At 40.3% G+C, this 18,485-nt stretch overlaps 1 protein-coding gene across 2 annotated transcripts in view; it reads right to left on the minus strand.

Annotated features, from left to right (window-relative positions):
* Positions 1–15,305: 15,305 nt before the first annotated feature.
* The window catches only part of ESRP2 (epithelial splicing regulatory protein 2), a 46,871-nt gene continuing 43,691 nt past the window's right edge, over positions 15,306–18,485 (minus strand). For both annotated transcript variants that reach the window (XM_075040288.1, XM_075040285.1), the window contains one exon: positions 15,306–17,074. In XM_075040288.1, coding sequence (XP_074896389.1) covers positions 16,916–17,074 — 159 coding nt within the window. In that variant the 3' untranslated portion in view covers positions 15,306–16,915. The remainder of the gene's footprint in view (positions 17,075–18,485) is intronic.

Genomic DNA, 18,485 nt, shown 5'->3' on the forward strand with positions numbered 1-18,485 from the left:
GAAAGGGTATAATGGCCGTAAAAGCTAAGGATGCCCCACCGAAAAGGTGGGAGACACAAAGGCTCAACCCTTAAGTAGCTCTTAGAAGAGAGAAGAGCAAAGCTGTTTACTGCACGAAAAGAGAGCTTTCTCACATAATATAAGTGCAACTAGACTAAACATGGGGTTGTTTATTTATTTCTACTCCTATGTCTTTTATTAACAAAAAAACCCAAACAAAAAACCCCAAAACAAAACAAAAAAAACAACAAAACAAACAAAAAAACCCAACGCCCCCAAACCCAAACAAAAACCCCCAACCCCCCCAAAAACCAAAAAAACCCCACCCCCAAAAACCAAAAAACCTCAAACCCCCCAACCCCCCCAAAACCCAAAAAACCAAACCCCCCCAAAAACAAAAAACCCCAAAACACCCCCAAAACAAAAAAAAACCAAAACAAAAAAAAAAAAATAAAAAAAACCAAAAACCCCAAAAAATCAAAAAAAACCCACAACAAACCCCACAACAAAACCACCAAAAACCCCCCAAAACTCCCAAAAAACCCCAAAAACCCCCAAAACCCCCAAAACCCACAAAAAAAACCCAAAACCCACAAAAAACCCCCAAAACCCACAAAAAAAACCCCAAACCCACAAAAAAAACCCCAAACCCACAAAAAAAACCCCAAACCCACAAAAAAAACCCCAAACCCACAAAAAAAACCCCAAAAACCACAAAAAACCCCAAAAAACCCCCAAAAACCAAACCCCCAAAAAACCCCAAAACCAAAAAAAAACAAAACCAAAAAAACCTCCCCAAAACAAACTCCCCAAAACAAAAAAAACTCCCCAAAACCAAAAAAAAAACCAACCAAACAAAAAAACCCAAAACCCCCCAAACCAAACCCCCTTAAAATCCCCCAAACCCCCCAAAATAAAAAAAACCCACCCCCAAGACCCCCCAAAACAAAACAAAAACAAAATCAAAAAAAAAACAAAAAAAACCCAAAAAACAAAAAACCACCCCCCAAAAAACAAACCCCCCAAAAAAACAAAACAACCCCAACGCCCTCAACCCTCAAAAAAAACCCCCAAAAAACCCCAACCCTGCCAAAAAACCAAAAAAACCCCAAAAAACCCAACCCCCCCAAAACCAAAAAACAAAACAAAAAAACAAACCCCCCCAACCCCCCCAAAAAACAAAAAACACCCCAACCCCCCCAAAACCCCCCCAAACCCCCCAAAAACCCAAAACCCCAAACCCCCCAACCCCCCAAAACTCAAAAAACCACCCCTCCAAAAAACCCACCCCCCAAAAAAAACCAAAAGCCCCAAAAAAACCAAAAAACCCCAAAAAACCAAAAAACCCCCAAAACCAACCCCCCCAAAAAAACCAAGAAAACAAAAACCCCCAAAAACCCCCAAAAAACAAAACCCCTCAATCCCCCCCCAAAAACACCCCCCCAAAAAACCCCAACCCCCCCACCCCCCAAAAAAACCAAAAAAACCCCAAAAAAACCCTAAAACCCTCCAAAAACAAAAAAACAAAACACCCCCCAAAACTCCCCCAAAAAACCAAAAACAACCCAAAAACCCCAAAACAACCCCCAAAACAAAAAGCAACCCAAAAGCAACCCAAAAGCAACCCAAAAGCAACCCAAAAGCAACCCAAAAGCAACCCAAAAGCAACCCAAAAGCAACCCAAAAGCAACCCAAAAGCAACCCAAAAGCAACCCAAAAGCAACCCAAAAGCAACCCAAAAGCAACCCAAAAGCAACCCAAAAGCAACCCAAAAGCAACCCAAAAGCAACCCAAAAGCAACCCAAAAGCAACCCAAAAGCAACCCAAAAGCAACCCAAAAGCAACCCAAAAGCAACCCAAAAGCAAAAAAAACCCCCAAACAAAAACCCCCAAAAACAGACAACCCCCCAAAACCAAAAACAAAATCCAAAACCAAAATAAAACAAAATTAAAAAAAAATCAAAACAAAAAAAACCAAAAACCCAAACAAAAAAAACAAAAAAAACCCCAAAACCTAATAAAACACCCCCCCCAAAAAAACCAAACAACCAAAAAAGATCCAAAAAACAAAAAGCCCCCCTCAAAGAACCCAACCCCCCCAAACCAAACCAAAACCCGCCCCCCCCAAACCAACCCCCCACCCCCAAAAAACCAGAACAACCAATACAAACAACCAATACAAACAACCAAAACACCAAACAAGACAAACAAACAAAAAACCCCAACCAAAACCCAAAACCGCTTACTCTGAGCTTTATGATTAACCCCAGTATTCTCAATCTAACTCACACGTAACTCCGGCTAGTTAAAGGACTCTGGGTAACAGCAAGGCATTCCTTACCCTGGCACATGGTGCATCTCGAAACCGAGACCTCAGGACACATGACCCAGCTACCCCGTACTTCATCCACTCAACTGAAACAGTAACGGGGTGGGGGCCCAATTCAAAAGGCAGGGCCCAGGGAAGCCTGGAAGCATATGTGCCAGGGAGGCAAAGATAACTAGTAACTGTTGGCCGTACTGGAGGCTCTCAGCTGGGCAATCGGTTATTGGGTACATACTTGAACCCCAAGGCTCAAGGGGGCAGAACAGCACAGCACTGAATAAGCTTTGGTAAAATGGACAAATATGTCTTACAACCTACTAATTTTTCAGTATCACTGTATTACAGTCAATTTGTGCTATAGTTTTGGTTCTAACCCACTTTCCATTATGAGATATTTCAAATAAATGCAAAAAACTCATGTTAGTCACCAAGGAGACAACCTCCACTCAGCTGGAATGCAGCAAGTGTTTAATGTTAATCATAGGAAGTCAAGAAATTAAGAAATATCATAGCTAGCTGAAATACAGATGAGTTGCAAGTAGGTATGACATAATTATCTGAGTTTGTGCAGGCCACTACGGTAAGTGTTTTCTTAAGCAATCATCATTTGAATTCCATCAAGTTATTTTCCACTATGTCCCACAGAGGTAACATAAAATCTCTGTTAAGTACTGTGATCCCCGGTTCCCAGAACTCAACATATGTTTTGGTTGACATCTCAGGTCACATATATAAAACATTTTAGAGTCTTATCGGTTATGATGTACACCTTTTAGTCTCAGTGTTTTTCAACATACCACATATTGATCATGTTTCATCACCAATCTTTCCCATAACTCAAACTTTCAACTATTCACAGCTTTATCAATGCTTTCCCTCACCACCCCCCAGATAGACTCACCATTTAAGGTCAGTCCCAAGCCAGAGGAAATTTAAGGTGCTAATGGAGGGATAATTGCTTCTTTCCCCCTCCATGCCACTTAGTGAATCCTACCTATCAGATTCCACTTGGGAGAAGAGAAGGAGCAGCAATACAGATCATCCCAGCTAGCAACCCTAATTCAAAAGCCAGGATTAGACAGGTTCGTGTGATGCACTGACAACAGGTCCCCAGCTCTCACCATGCTCGTGAAGGAAGCAAGCTGCTACGCAGCCAATGTGTGGGGAGCGGGGCAGGATAGTGCTGTTCAAGTGTTTGTATTATCTACAACACACATCTGCAATGGCAGTAATGCCTCCTGTCAACTCTTTGGTTAGAGAGTGTTACCTCACCCCATTCTGTTGCTATTATTTCATATGTACAGCCCTACCCTCCAGCTCCAAAACTCTGCTCTTACCAAAAGATACGCAGGTTCACCTAATGCCTTATTTATGCCGCAACATCAACTTCACTTAAGTAACAGATGGTGGTTGATGAGCCCTAGAAATTTTTAACACATGCTTCTCTTCTCAGTTTCATTAATTTAAAAGTAGTGAATAATTTAGATATGAACAATTAATTCAATGTTCTTCTCTTCTTCCTGCAACAGTACAGAACCATGCAAACTACATGAGACTATTGCCTCAAACACCAGCCATGCTAAACAACTGTTCAGAAAGTCTTCAGTCTCCCCCTGCCACAAAAGGCACTACCTGAAAGATAGTATTACACAACTGGTTGTTTCCACAAAACAAAAGCGCAGCTAAAGAAAAGGACACATGAAGGTGTATTTATGAACAGCAGCATTAAATCTTACAGAACAGATTCCTGCTATCCCCAAATTTACCACAGTGCATGTCTCAAAGGAAATTAAGTGAGGGGGAAAAAAAACCTCCTCTACAGCCTTATTTGTCTAAAAAGTAGTGCAGCATTTTGCATGGAGAAATCTCCCTTTGTAAGAAAGAAGATACTTGGCAAAAGGGGCCGGATTCAGAGGCACGGCCAGGTAGGACTGATGATTCAGTGAGGGCTTGCAGGAAGAGAGGCGATTCTGAAAGGAAAAAACTTGTCCTTCAGGAAAAGGGCTTCCTGCTCTAGTAGGGTTAAGAGGAAGTCTTTGTTTGCTCAATGTTGGGAACACTTAAATTATTTTCTCTAAAAAGTCTGCATAATTAAGGCTGGCCTTGGTTGGCCTTCCAGCAACTACTGTAGCCACTCCCCTGGCTTCACACAGCTGGAGCAATGTTTACAACAGTTGAAGAGCTGAGCTCTTCTCAGAACATGGTGGGTGGGCTGGGAACAGTAGGCACAAAGTGTGCTCACACTGCCCAGCCACAAACCCTCTATTCACCAACATCAACACCCTCCTTTCTGCTCTGAGCTCTGACTTAAAAGCCAAACCATGCACCTCAGTTTGTCAGGCACCCCTTGATACTTCCTATAAATATCTTCCCATCAGCACGTCCTCCCAGAAATGTCCATTAAATTATGCTTACTGCAGTGCAGAAAGGATTATTTATAAACCTCCACATTAGCAATCTTTTAGGGAATGCTGCAGTAAGATAAATGCAAAGGCACTTTTTGAAAGGGAGGAATGCTTTCCCATCATGAAGCATTATCAAGAGAACATTATCTTCAATACATTAATACATTTGAGTCAAAAGGCTATATGTGTGGTTTGACTATTGGTCTGAAATGGACTGCATTTACTGTATTCACCTAGAAAATAAAACTTCTTTTTTTTTTTTTTTTTAAGTTCTTTCTTTGTGCTTCTAAATGAAGGTCTGAACAATTTATGCAGGGCAGTGGGGGTTGGGGCAGCAAGGATAAAAAAAAAAAAAAAAGATCACAAGTTACCAAGCTTATTCACTGTTGGGATACTATGTGGAAAACAAAGATAATTTTAAACTAAATATTAACATCATACTTCAAATGTAGCCAAATGTAGCCAAAACTATATGAGCTCCTTTCACAAAGTCTAGATTTAGGGGGTTTCAGAGGAAACCTGGGCAGTGATGGCCGTTGCTCTGGGCAGCTGCTGGCCTAGACTACTTGTGCAATCTATTCAGAGAAAGGTTTAAGAAAAATCACAGAACAGATAACTCAATATAAAATGTTCGCTATGCAGAGGTTACAAAGCGTCCACCATACAGAAATGGAGTATATCCTGAAGAGGGAATATACAAAGAACAGGCCAGAGAAATGCAAGACCCTTAGATCTGAAACACAGTCTAGGCTGTGCCACAAAGGCATTCTGGAAACACAATTTGAGGACCTACTCATGAGCATCAAAAGGTAGGACAAAAGCTTTCCTTTCACACTAATTTTATTATATCATTCATGGTATAAACTGCCACTTCCATTTTCATATTAAAAAAACACACCAAACAAACCTACTATGCTTTATCCCTTTTAGCACTGCAAAGCCACCACTGTGACAGGGAGTATTTTGGATTATTTTCCATATTATTCATGGTCATTTATTTACAAATCTTGCCATTGGTGAAGAAGCAGAGAGATTGAGTTTCAGATCTTAGATTTTATTTGCCATTCATGAAAAACAACTTGTTAATCTATCAAATTTGGAGTGACTGAAGAGTGGCAAGCATACAACTTTATATAATTTCTAAGGCACATCAGCAGAACCCATTTAAGCAAGAAGAGAGGAAAACTGGTATTCTCCCTAAGATTGTATCTTCCAGCAAAGCAGATTGTCATACTAGTTACTATTCTGCACAGCATGGCTACTCACTCACAATACTTTCTAAGCAACAAGGAACTGCAAAGCACTGTGTGTTACTTGCATCAAGAAAGGTACTGAAAAACTAATCCCTTCAGTATCAATGTTCCACTGTTGAGTTGGGGGACTAAGGATGGAGTGGTTTTAATAAGAAAATTTAAAAAACACCCTATGGTTTATGTGGGTAAAAAAATAAAAATGAATGATAAACCACAGAGTCTTATTTTTCCTGGGTACATTGAACAATAGAGAAAAACATTCAAGTAGGGGCAGGGAGGGCAGTGGTTTTGAGCATTCAGGAAAAAATGCAAGTCCTCTTACACAAAGAGTTTGTAGAGTTCAATTTTTAGTGGCATAGTCTGTTGAAGAGCAACCATATTTCCCTGTATACTTCACAAGTTTTATATCTATAGCTAATATGAAACTGAATATTTCTGAAATCAGTAACAATACATAGGAATGAGAAGAATTTCTGAACATACGTGCTGTGCTTGCTAAATAGAATTCAAAAGTTGCTCGTTAATTCAGTAATAGCTTTTCTGAAGAATTTCTGACTCAAATGCCGGAGTTAAAAATTCAAGGGTTCTAAGATCCAAGGGTGTCTGCTTCATTATCAGCTCCATAATTGTACCTCAAAGTGCTTTTTACAGTGGCATCAATACAAATATTACATATTCCCTCTTGCTAAATAAGCCTTGTTTTACAGGGATGAAAACTGAGGTGCTGGCATAAGAAAAGCTGTTCCTTGGCTCTTCCTTCTGATTTCAAATCCAATTTCCCATTCTACATCTAGAGGCTAAACCTTCATTTATGCTTAACGACAGACATGCAAAAAACAAACTGCAATTGTATCCAGTAACTTTTCCCACACTTTTGTTTATCTTAATTGTCTCAAAAAAAGTCTAGAGTCCATCATTTTCCAATCAGTTGTGACTGCAGCTCATGAGACTAGCAACATGAGCAGAACCTCTGTGCTGTTAACTGCATCCCTACTTGTCCAGCCTTTTGGACGTAACTACGCTGCTGAGGCTGCATTCCTGTCAGTTCCAGAGCTACCCAGCTCAAAGCTGGTTTAGTTCAATCTACAAAGTGCTTTGACTTCCCCCCCCCCCCGCCTTCACTGCTCCATTTCTGACTTATCCAGAATTACCCCAAGAATAGTCTGCCAGCAGTAATGTCCTTTGCCTCCAGCTTATCCCATCCTAACCACAGTATTGGCTAATACAGCAGCCTGCCTCCTCAGCATATTTCCAACCTGCTTTTCCTGTTCAAAACAGGTCAGAAAATCATACCACCTTCTAAATCCTTAGAAGAGCGATGTTAATCTCTATGTTACTAGCCAAAATAGACTAGTCATTATAAACCCTCTGAAAGCCACAATATCCAAAATTGAACTTGCCCTGTAGTTGGAAGGTCGTCGGGCCCACTTCAGTTGTGAGGTACTACACTACAACACCCCTGTGCTATTTCCTTAGAGTGTCTATATTTAAAAAAGAACAATTGGATGATGTCCTGGTGCCATTGAACAAACTAGGAAAAAACAAGCCAACCAACCAACCCAAAACACACAACCCTCAATATTTCTTTCACTGCATTCGCAATTTCCCCTGTTGTTGGCACACTGACTCTCTGCAATGCCATCATCGTGTCTAGGCCCATGGCATTATAATTTACTTTCTTTTCCAAACCAGCACCAAAACTGTCCCCACAACCTGGAGATCCAGGACCCTTTATTTTCTGGGGGCTTACTTCTTACAAAGTAAGATCAGGTTACTCTAATAAAACCACTGACATGGTGTTATCTCTCAGTCACCAGTATCTTACAGCTGAGCAAAAAGATTTTAATTTAGAGACAAGCAGAAGTCACATTTCATTGAAAACATGGAAGCTGCCATCCTTATAAGTCTTTTCCTCCTCACAAGTGAAAGAAATGGTCTGTTATTCACACGAGCACTAACAGGTGTAATTCCAACTTTTTACTGCTTGTTTAGGATATATCTACTTATGGTCTGCAGATCATCATCTAATCTGCACCCCAGATCCCATCAGGAATACAATGTACTTCTGATAAGTAATTTTAGAAGGATTTAAGCTGTAAATACCATACACAAAACATATAGCACTGTAAGCAGACTTACAGTTTATATTCATCAGGCATGGATTACTTCAGTGCCGGTAAAAATTAAGCAAAATTGATTGTGTTTGTAAATTTCTGCATTGCTTTTCAAAAAAGGTAGTCCTGACTTTTTCAAGGACATTTTAAATTAATGCTATTACTACAATTAATATTCAATTGAGTTTGTGTGGAGTTTCACAGTAAAAATCAGGATTGCACAAGGACTGCATTGCATCAAACAAGATGGACACACCTAATCCAATGGGAACGAGACCCATATTTTCAGAGCATGTTTAAATAAGAATTCATTGGATTAAGTTGTAGCAACAAACGTTACAGTCGAGATGAGACTCAAACTGTCCTTTCCTCACTTAACCCCTCATGCTCTGACTAGAGAAGAGGAAGCACCTATTCCTTGCCTGCCTTTCTGCTGTTCAGTTACATCACACCTTTACTTTTCTCTCACAGCAGGTCTTTGTGTATCTGCCATCCATAATGAAGGCAGTCAACACCTGGACCTAGGAAGACAGATCCCTAACAGCAAAATAGTACAGAAAACATCAGGAAAAGGTCTTACTTCCTGACAAGTCCACAAGGGCTAGCTTTCAGTGCAGCAAAGCAAGCTAAATTCTACTGCTACTCCATTGCACACACATCAGAGAGATTTTTCCAACAAACCAATCAACAGTTTTTCAGAGCTTCTGGAAGAAAATTCCTGTAAGTTTCCCCCTCCCCAAAATATCATCATACATTTCACTCCTCCTCTCCTCAGTTATTCTGATGTTGTTTCCTTCCACCTCTAGTCCTGTTCTTGTGGATGGTGGTAAGAAATATAACAATGTTTCCTTCATTTTGCTCTTGCATACTTTTTAGTATTATTCTTTTAAAAGTACCCAGAGTAAAGATTTTGAAGCTTTTTGCACAAAGAGTATTTTAAAAGCTAATTTGAATGAATTTCAAGCACCCTAAGTTATTTTAAAAGGGAATACACACATAAAAGTGACCCATGGCAGTAACACATTAGCTTTTCCCCCCAGCAAGCAGAAAATTAAGTGTGACGATTAAAAACAAACAGCAAGAATAAAAAAAAACTTTCAAAAGTTACAATGCTGTAACAGTCTAGCCAGAAGGTAGGGATCAGTACAAGAGATTGATATAAACCAGAACAATTGCACATTTATCAGGTCTACTGTAAAAGCTGCTCTCCCAAAATAAAAGCAACACGACATGTTGTTGTTCACATTTTTACTCATTGCTCAACAAGGGAAGAATGTCCTTGAAGGTCTACAAACGGTAAAAGGCCCTCTTGAATGTTCCCAGGCTTTTGACACAAGGTGGGTTGCATTCTTATAGGGCTACATTTTTTATTCTATTGGTATTGGCTCAACCTTGCTAACTTCTCTTTAAACTCTCCCTTGTTTCTAACCATTCCTTTGTACTTTCTGCTACCTCAACACTCTTAGTGCAGGGTCAGAAGTCTGAGTAAAAATAAATACTCATTACACTCACAGGAAGAAAGAGGAAGAAAAAAAAAGGAAAAAACCCCAAGCATTTTAAAACTAGAATTCCTAATGTCAAAATGTATGGTTTTATATGCTTTCACTTCAAAACATACCTTGCAAATGAGCTTATTGTATTTTTTTAATGAAACAAGTTTCTTTTCTAAACTCCTCACTTAGAGAGCTAATGATTTTTTCCTTATAGTTCTATTGTTACATTCACGTTTTAAATGAGTTAAAAATACCTCACTTATTCTTGAACTGTGTGGGAGACATCACGACACTCAATACAGGGAATGCTTCAAAGCAACAAAAATCTACAAAGACAACTCACGCGTTTGAAGGTTAAGGGTTGTGGGAGAGAGTGTTTGTTTAATTCTTTAAGTAGTGAAACTATTAATATACAAGTCCCCCTGCCCAATCATTCTTAATTTCACAGAATTCTCTCTTGAACAAATGAGGCAGGCCCAAAATGTGGCAAGTGCTAGAGCAACACAAGAAGATCTAATACTAAACATTAAAAACTCCTCCCCATTTTTATGTTACCTCTTTCTATACTATGTACACACTCTAGTCTGAGTGATTAACACACACTGGATCCTCTACAAAGAGAATTTCTGAAGACTGTCAGTTCATGGTGCTCAACAGGACCAAAGGAAATGACCTGAGAAATGGGGGAAAGGCTGAAAATGAAAACAAGCCTAAGTCTTCAATTTGGCTTTTTCTTTGCAAGGGGAAATTAACACATTCAGCATGATTCAGAACATCAGACATGGGCCTTAGACGGAGGGGCAAAGTAAACATCAAGTCTGGTTCTCCTCATGCTGAGCTCCAGCTCCCTGGGAGCTATATGCACAGCCTGCTCTGCAAAGGCAGCATCAGGAGAAGGGTAGGTACCGGTGGCCCTGTAGATCTGGCCACAGTGCCAGGATATCCAGCAGCTGTGGATCTGGAGTAGGCTGGAAACAGGATCCAAACCAACAAGAACAGCAGATTTGCTCTCTGCCGACAGTATTTTACAACCCCCAACAATGAGGAGCTGAACAAGCAGCTTGAGAAAGTCACCACCTCTTCGAGAGAAACCCTCCCAATATTGAGGCCATTACACCACAGAAGGAAACCAAGAAACAACCACAAGGCCAAGAGCAAGTAAATCAGCCAGCAAGGCATAAGCACCACACTCAGATCTACCAGTTGGAAGCAGAGAGCCATCACAATCACATGCATGTCCAAGTTAGGCTGCAATCATGTTTTTTGCTACCAAATTTAATCAGTCGTAAACCCTTAGCTTTACGCTACTGGTAGAAATTTTTTTCTTTCTTAAAGCTAGAAGACTAAAGAGTCATTTTGCTTTCATTTCTTGGTCCCATAGTATCTCATGTTCCAAAAGAGTATGTTCATATTTGGGTCACACTTAAAGCACCCCTTTTCCACTGGATTTCTGTTAGATGTTTTAATGATTTATTTTTGTAGAGCAATTTTTAAAAGTTTATTTTTCCAACTAAATAGAGTCAGATGCTACTGTAATTTTCACAATTTGAAATAAGTTCATACATTTCAAAACAACCCTATCAAATATCAATGAATGCCCTGCTCTAAATTTAAAAACATTTAAAACAGAAGAACAAGAACAAAATTTTTAAGAAATTAAATAAACTGTTTTATGGGAAACATAATGACCTCCGATTTCAAGACTAACAGACATGAGATTATTTACTGACATTTGTATGCAGAAGCTGCTACTGCAGTTGCTAACAATGAAACTCACAGGCCCCTATGCATTTGTATTTAAAGTACAGTACTTGCAAAGCCTGATCGAAAGGGGACATCTACTGGTAGCAAAGATTAGTGTAGGCAGTAAACGCCAAACCAAGTTAACCAAATTACAATGCCAAACTAAAAATCCACTGATGCTCCTGACAAATCTAAAAACTACTACTCCTGCCACTAAATAAAGATTACTTTAAAAAGTAAAAAAGTAAAAAAAATCAAAACAAAACACACAGCAAAGGATATTCTCTCAAAGACATCTAACTTTAAATAAACAAAATTGAAACAGTACTTTAGTAATGTTTACAGAAGGGAAGGCATTTTATTTAAACTCTACTTTTTATTACCAGCAAACACACAGAAAGCAACATCAAATAGCTAATTTTTTTTTAAGTATATAAAGTGAAATGAAAAAGGAATATAATAACACAACCATATAAGAAACAGGAATTAACGTGCCATCATCTTTATTTAAATTTTTACACTTCCAACTGCATATCCAGCTAAATAACACAATGGCCCTCAGCTGATTACATAAAAGGAAAAACAAAAACAAACAAACAGACAAAAAATCAGGCCTCTGTTTTTTTGGGGTTTACTTTTAAAAAAATCTATATAACAAGTAGATCTAAAAAGGCAAAATTTTAAGCTGACTAAAGGCAAACCTTGGCACATATCAGGAAAGTTTTCTGCTTTAGAATATTTCAGATTATCTTGAGATGCAATTAGCTTTTAGAGGATACTGCAAGTGGTAGACTCAAAATGCATTACCACAGACTTTGTCAAATACAGATCTATACAAAACAGGATGCAACTAGTGAAAGAGCAAGCCTTATGATTCCTTTTAACTGACTGAAATGAAACAAACAGTATTTAAAAAATGAAAGTGTTGAAAGTTTTTTTTTCTTTAAAAAAATCAGGAATGGAGTTTCACTAACAAAAGTTTGTTGAAAACATCTTGGTTCACATAAACTAGAAAAACTTGTAAGCCTGTCTAGTGTGAGTCTGCTCTGCACATGAAGAAGTTCCAACACAAAACACCTGATCTGAAGCACAGCTGCTACTATTAAAATAGAGAATGGCCATTTCAAACTCCTCACTCTCACTTTATCTCAAACAAAAGTAGTAAGAATAAGCTATCTTCTCCCTAAACTGGGGAGAAACACCCTGTGGGACAGGCAAACATATAAATAATTTCTAGGTAAAACTATCAGTATCAAGAGAATGGGAGCAAAAATACGTGACTAAATGTATCATCTCCAAACTAAGCACTATCAGGAACATGAAACTAAGAGACAAAATATAAACAACGCTAATTCTGTTCTTCAGTTATATAATATGGCAACACAAGTGCAGGTAAGCCATTTTGCTGATTGCGAACATAGAATAAGCTTCTTTTTGAGCAACAAGTTTTGTGGCTGATGACAGAGTGTGACGACCCTTTCTTTAACAACGGTGAGAAACAAGTTTTGTGGCTGATGACAGAGTGTGACGACCCTTTCTTTAACAACGGTAACAGTCAAATCACAGTTCTTTCCCAAAACTCACTTCTTCTTTGGTGAAACAGTTAAAGCTTATCACTTTATATATTTATTTTTTTATTCCATTAAACCGCATGCAAGTAAAGACAGCAATCCCTTTGATAAGGCTTCTGCAACACAACACGGTCTACAAATTCAATCACAAGGAATAAACGCATACATCAAAGAGAAGAAAAAAGACTTAGGCCTTACCCCCACTTCCCAGCCTTCTCCAGTGACGTAAGCCATCATTCAAAGACGTGTGCTGCCAAGTGTTTATGTTCCATTTGTGAAGGAGAACTCTTGGATTCGAAAGCCAGCTCATCAGCTATAAAGCCTCTACTGCCAAACTGCAGGTAAGCAGCCCCAAACTGACGTTACTTCTGGTGCGTGCTGCTTCCAGAAGCTGCACAGCTAAGGCATAAACGTAAGCACACCTTAACCTCCAGAAGCTACCTGCCGCACCAGAGCCTCCAACAGTCAAAATCCGTCTGCCTCAACGCAACCCCTCCACCTGGCCTCAGAGCAGACTCCCCCCCTCACAGCTGAGCCGCGTAAACCCTGCGGGGCAGCCCGCCTGCTGGGTCACATCCACCAGGCCAGGCAGGGAGGGCTTCGTTACGTGGGATTTGGTCTTTAGCCCGTCGCGAGAAAACTTCAAACTTCCAACGCCAACTGCGAGCGCAGTCTGGTTGTGCAAACGGCCGGGGAGAAAGCCGTTTGCCGTCAGATGTCAGGTCTGGGGACGCGGTGGAGGGGGGCGGACGTGCCCTCTGACACGGCGGGGACGCGGCCCTCCGGGCCCACGGCCGCCTCGGGCTCCTCTGCGCCCCCCAGCCCCGGCGCCGACCCCCCCCCGGGAAACCGCTCTGGCAGGGGCCCGTCTCATTTAAGGGCAAACCCCCAGGCGGCAGGTGCAGGCCTCCAGGTTTCCACCCCGTGCCGGCGGCGGGCGCCTGGGCAGGCGGCGGCGGCGGCCGGGAGGGGCCGGGGCGGCTGAGGGGAGCGACGGCCGCGGGGGCGGGTCTGGGCAGCGCGAGCCGCCGGCCCGACCCCGCGAGGAGGGGAGGGGAGGGGAGGGGAGGGGGCGGGAGGGCACCCGCGGCCCCGCAGGCCAGGAGGAGCCCGGCGGGGGCAGGGGGGGCCCGGCCTGCCTTCCCCGCTCACCGCCCCGAAACACGGCCAGCAGGCACCCCCCCCTTTTTTTTTTACTACTACTACAACAACTTTTTATTTATTTAAAACTGAAGCGAGTGGGCTATGGCACTGTTTATCCTCTTACTATTACCTCCCTTCACACTTCCTTCAGGCAGGACCACAGCGTTTTCAGTACAAGAAAGAAGTCCAGAGGGAGAGTGGCTCCAGGTCGGGCCTGTTGTCAGACGCCCAGCTGGGGGGCTCTGGGCTAACCAAAATGCTACCCCTGCCCTTGCAGTCGTTTTGCACAGATAACTTCTAGGGGGAAAAAAAAAAAACCACACAGGGGCCGTGTGTTACATCTTACAAATGCACAGTTCAATTTCTATAACTAGTTTCCGCCACCTCATGCTGAACTGTGATTAAAACAGCAGTTAGCGATAGCCAAGCCTCTTTTTTAAGAGAGGGCTAGATACAGACTTTGCACGTGGCAGTCTGTTTGTAATTTCAGTTCATGTTAGCAAGGGACTGCACTTAAACGTTACACTGCAATCACTGTTGACTAAGCCATAAAGGTGTTAAAAGAGTAAGGGGAATATGTACATCTAAAACACGGCTGGTGTCTTATGGAAGGAGCAGAGCACATCCAAACAAGCTGTAAAAAGACTAGATGCTTTTAGTAGATTAAGCACCATTTTAGCTAACAGAAAACTACAACTTCCATACAGCCTACTAAGAGAAAAATAAGATGTTTCAACTGATTGCAAAGCCGTAACCAAGAGGTGACCAGATGGACCAGGGCAGAATGTAACAGTGTAATAAATGGAGTGGTAGCTACAGGGCATAGGTTCTGTATTGCTCAGGATAGAGACTCCCCAAATTTTTAAAAGGGAGACAAGCATTCTCCTCAAAGGCACAATGAGAATGTTAATTATAACGGTACAACCCTCTCTAGTATTCAAATCACTTTAAAAGTAAGATTTCTGTAAACTTCACCAAAACAAATCTTGGAAACAGATTAATGCAAACAGTCCCACTTCACAACAATGAAAAAACTTCTCCTCCAGTCCCACTTGACTGTGACAAAACTTCAGCTGGGAGGTTTTAATGATGAAACGGCATCTGGCATGGAATGCTTCTGACCAGAGAGAAACAAACCTTATCATATTAAGAAATATGATTTCCATGCCCCCCCCCCCCCCTTTATTACTACAGAAGGATTGTCTGGCTCCATCATGACATAAATGTAGCATTTTGCATTGCACAGAAAGGCAAGTCAGCCATTAGGTCAATTAAATCCAAACACAAACAACATTTCAAGTTCAGTACTTTGTTTCCTCTGGCACCAGAACGAGAGCACTAAGCATGTAAACAGTTACATCACATTGCCTAAAAAGTGTTCCACTACAAGAGAAATATCTATCATGTATATTTCTGGCTTACCAGCACATGCAAAAAATAAAAAACAAAAACAAAAAAACCACAAAACAACAACAACAACAAAAAACAACAAAAAAACCCACACCACTCTCACAAGATATATATGCTTACCTAAATCTAGGAGAAAGAGAAAAATGAGTAAAAGGTTATTTATCAGAGAATGATGCCCCATGAAAATACACTGAAAGAAAGCATGTTACTTTCATAAACCAATACACATCGTAAGCATCTCTTTTATTTGTTGTAATATAAAGAAGCATACATCATTCAGCTCTTAAGTACAACTCAAATTGTACACTAACAAAAAAAAGATCAATTCAGACATCCATGAACATGTCACAACAGGATTCATTACGTTTTGCTCTGCTGGTATTGCACTTGGAATGGTTTAAGTAAGGCACAGTAAAAACAAAGTCATTTAGTGCTTCTACAGCAGATGTCTTTTTTAAACACATGCTACATGACGTAAAAGTACTTCTTCTAGCTTATGTATATACACACAGAGGGAAAAAGAAAAAGCATGCACTAGAGGATTTAGATTTCAACATATCTTGTTTCATAATATACAAATAAAGTAGTTTAAAGATGTAAACAAATTGCATGCACATAAACTAGAGCAAAATCTTTAATACAGTATCTGAAAGCTATTATGCTTAAATAAAAAAATATAACTTATTAGTACTCAGGTTTATGTGCCATTTTTGTCCTGCAGAGATTAAAAGTTTGGGGCAGGGAGCAGGGAGTTATGGGTGGGCAGGGAGGATTTTTCTGGGTTTGCTGTTGGTTTTATTTTTTTGCTTTACATGTTGGCAGCAGTACATTGGTAAGAAAGACACATATGGCTTTTGCAAAACAATGTATAATGAAAACATGAGGAAAAAGCACAATTGCATTTGGGGTCCAGCATCCTGGTATTTTCCAGTCAAGAACAAAAAAAACCAAAACAAATATCAACGTGATCTATGCTTTGAACTGGGAAAGCTATGCATTCCAAAAAGACCTTTCTAAAGACATTTAAACTCTACAAAACCCAGACGCTTGTCAAGTGTAAACTCTTAAGAACTAAACACAGAAGACTCTGAATGCCTCAAGCTTCGCTTTCCACTTCAAATGCTACTGAACAGGTTTCTCCCATGGCTGTAATAGCTGAAGTGCTATTAGATTGTCTTCAGAATTAACTAGATGCCAGGAGTGGGTTTGCTTATTTTTAAACAAGTACATTAGAAATTAAGTAAATAAACTGCATAATTTTTGGTTTCACTTTATCTTTGGCATAGGATATGCCATTTTTCAAATTAAATACAGGACATGTACCACTCTGCATTCCAACATATTATGCTGAAAAGGCACATTTGCTGCTGCCTGGGTGGCAAGGGAAGACTTCTTATTTTGCAAAAGGCACGGTGTTGAGTGCAACATTCTTTCCCCATCCCCCAAAGAGTGTTTAGTTAGACCAGGTACAGTTCTACATAGCGGCTTCCCAGGAGCTGTCCATTTTTCTCAGCCACTGCTTTCTTAGCTAGATCCAGGCTTGGAAAAGTCACCAATGCCTCTCCACTGGGCTGGCCACTAAAGTTGTAAAGCACGAGGATGGAATCCGCATGGAGCTGCAATGGTATGACAAGACAAAAGAGAAAAAACTATTAAAGACCAGAGACCACACGTGGAAATGCAGTTTTTAATGCTGTGCATCAGGTTCACTCCACTCCTGTGTCTGTGGCAAAAGGTTCTTTCTGGACTTGAGAATGGGAAGGAGCAGAAGAGACTGAAGATTAAAAGAATTCAGTCTTAGCTTGGCGAACAGCAGCAGCTCTTATTCTGCTGGTGGGCTGAACAGAATGATGTAGACATAATTCCATGCAAAGATTTTGCTAGAGAAGTAATTCAGATTAAGGGCTAATGAGAAAAGACTTGGATGTTAATAAAGGGTAAATGGAGCAAGAAAGTCCAGGCATTCAGTGAATAATTCTTGTGTTATGTGGACTACTGGCTAAGTGACAAAGGCTATAAGGTATGTGAATACTCACACACAAAGTTTGACACACAAAAAAATGTTATAGAGCTGTATGCGAGTTCAGTGTTGGGAGGATGAGCTGAACTTCACACAGGTATACAGTGCAAGAAAGGCTGTTCAGTAAAACAAAGTAAAATTTGGTGCAGTCCAACTGAATTAAAGATATATTTATTGTAATTTTAACAAGGCTAAGAAAAAAGCAGGATAGCAAATGAGATTATTTAGTCATTGGAGCTGATTTACTTTGGAGTGCATTTGCCCTCATGAATTCTTAAAAGGCAGTTCCAAAATGCTGCGTTTAAAGCAGCTGTCTCTGCCCTATGGTACCAGAGCCATTTCTGATAACATGCTAGAAGCCCTTTCAAGCTAAGTTTGGAAGCCCTATTTGTTGGGTAGAAATGGATCTCAGTGAAGTTTCAAAACCAAAGGTTGAAGGATCAAAAAGCTCAGCATACAAGGTTAATTTGTTGGAGAAATCAGTGCCAGACAAAACATACAGTCTATGCTGGAAAATCAGTTTAATGAGTATTAACCCAATTCAAGTTAAGTTCATGTGACGTATGTCCTCATGAGTTTAGAAAAGGTTAAAATATTTAAGGGTTTCAATTTTTGTAGAATTTATGCGTGTCTGGTATACTGCAAGAAATATCAGACTTCTCAGTTATTACCAGTAGCAGTTTCTGATCAGCTTTACATTCAAACCTATGAAAATAAAGCAAGTACATGCCAGAGTTTCACTCACCCGAACACTTAGCAGGCAGTAAAAGTATTCTTAAGATATAAGCAACAGTACACTTTAGAAATTAAAAGCATGTACAAGACAGTACAGACTCATATAATTTCTTCTCACAGAACTAAAGTTAGTCAAGAAATGGCATGCAGAAGGAAATTCAAAGACAAATAAAAAACATCACATCCAAAGCCCAGTTCAGGTTTGGTTTATTTCAGAATAACACTGTGCTCAAAGAGAAAGTTGTACACAGTTTGGGTCGCACTGCAAATCT

Source organism: Buteo buteo, chromosome 11 (assembly GCF_964188355.1).
Source record: "Buteo buteo chromosome 11, bButBut1.hap1.1, whole genome shotgun sequence".
Taxonomy (NCBI): domain Eukaryota; kingdom Metazoa; phylum Chordata; class Aves; order Accipitriformes; family Accipitridae; genus Buteo; species Buteo buteo.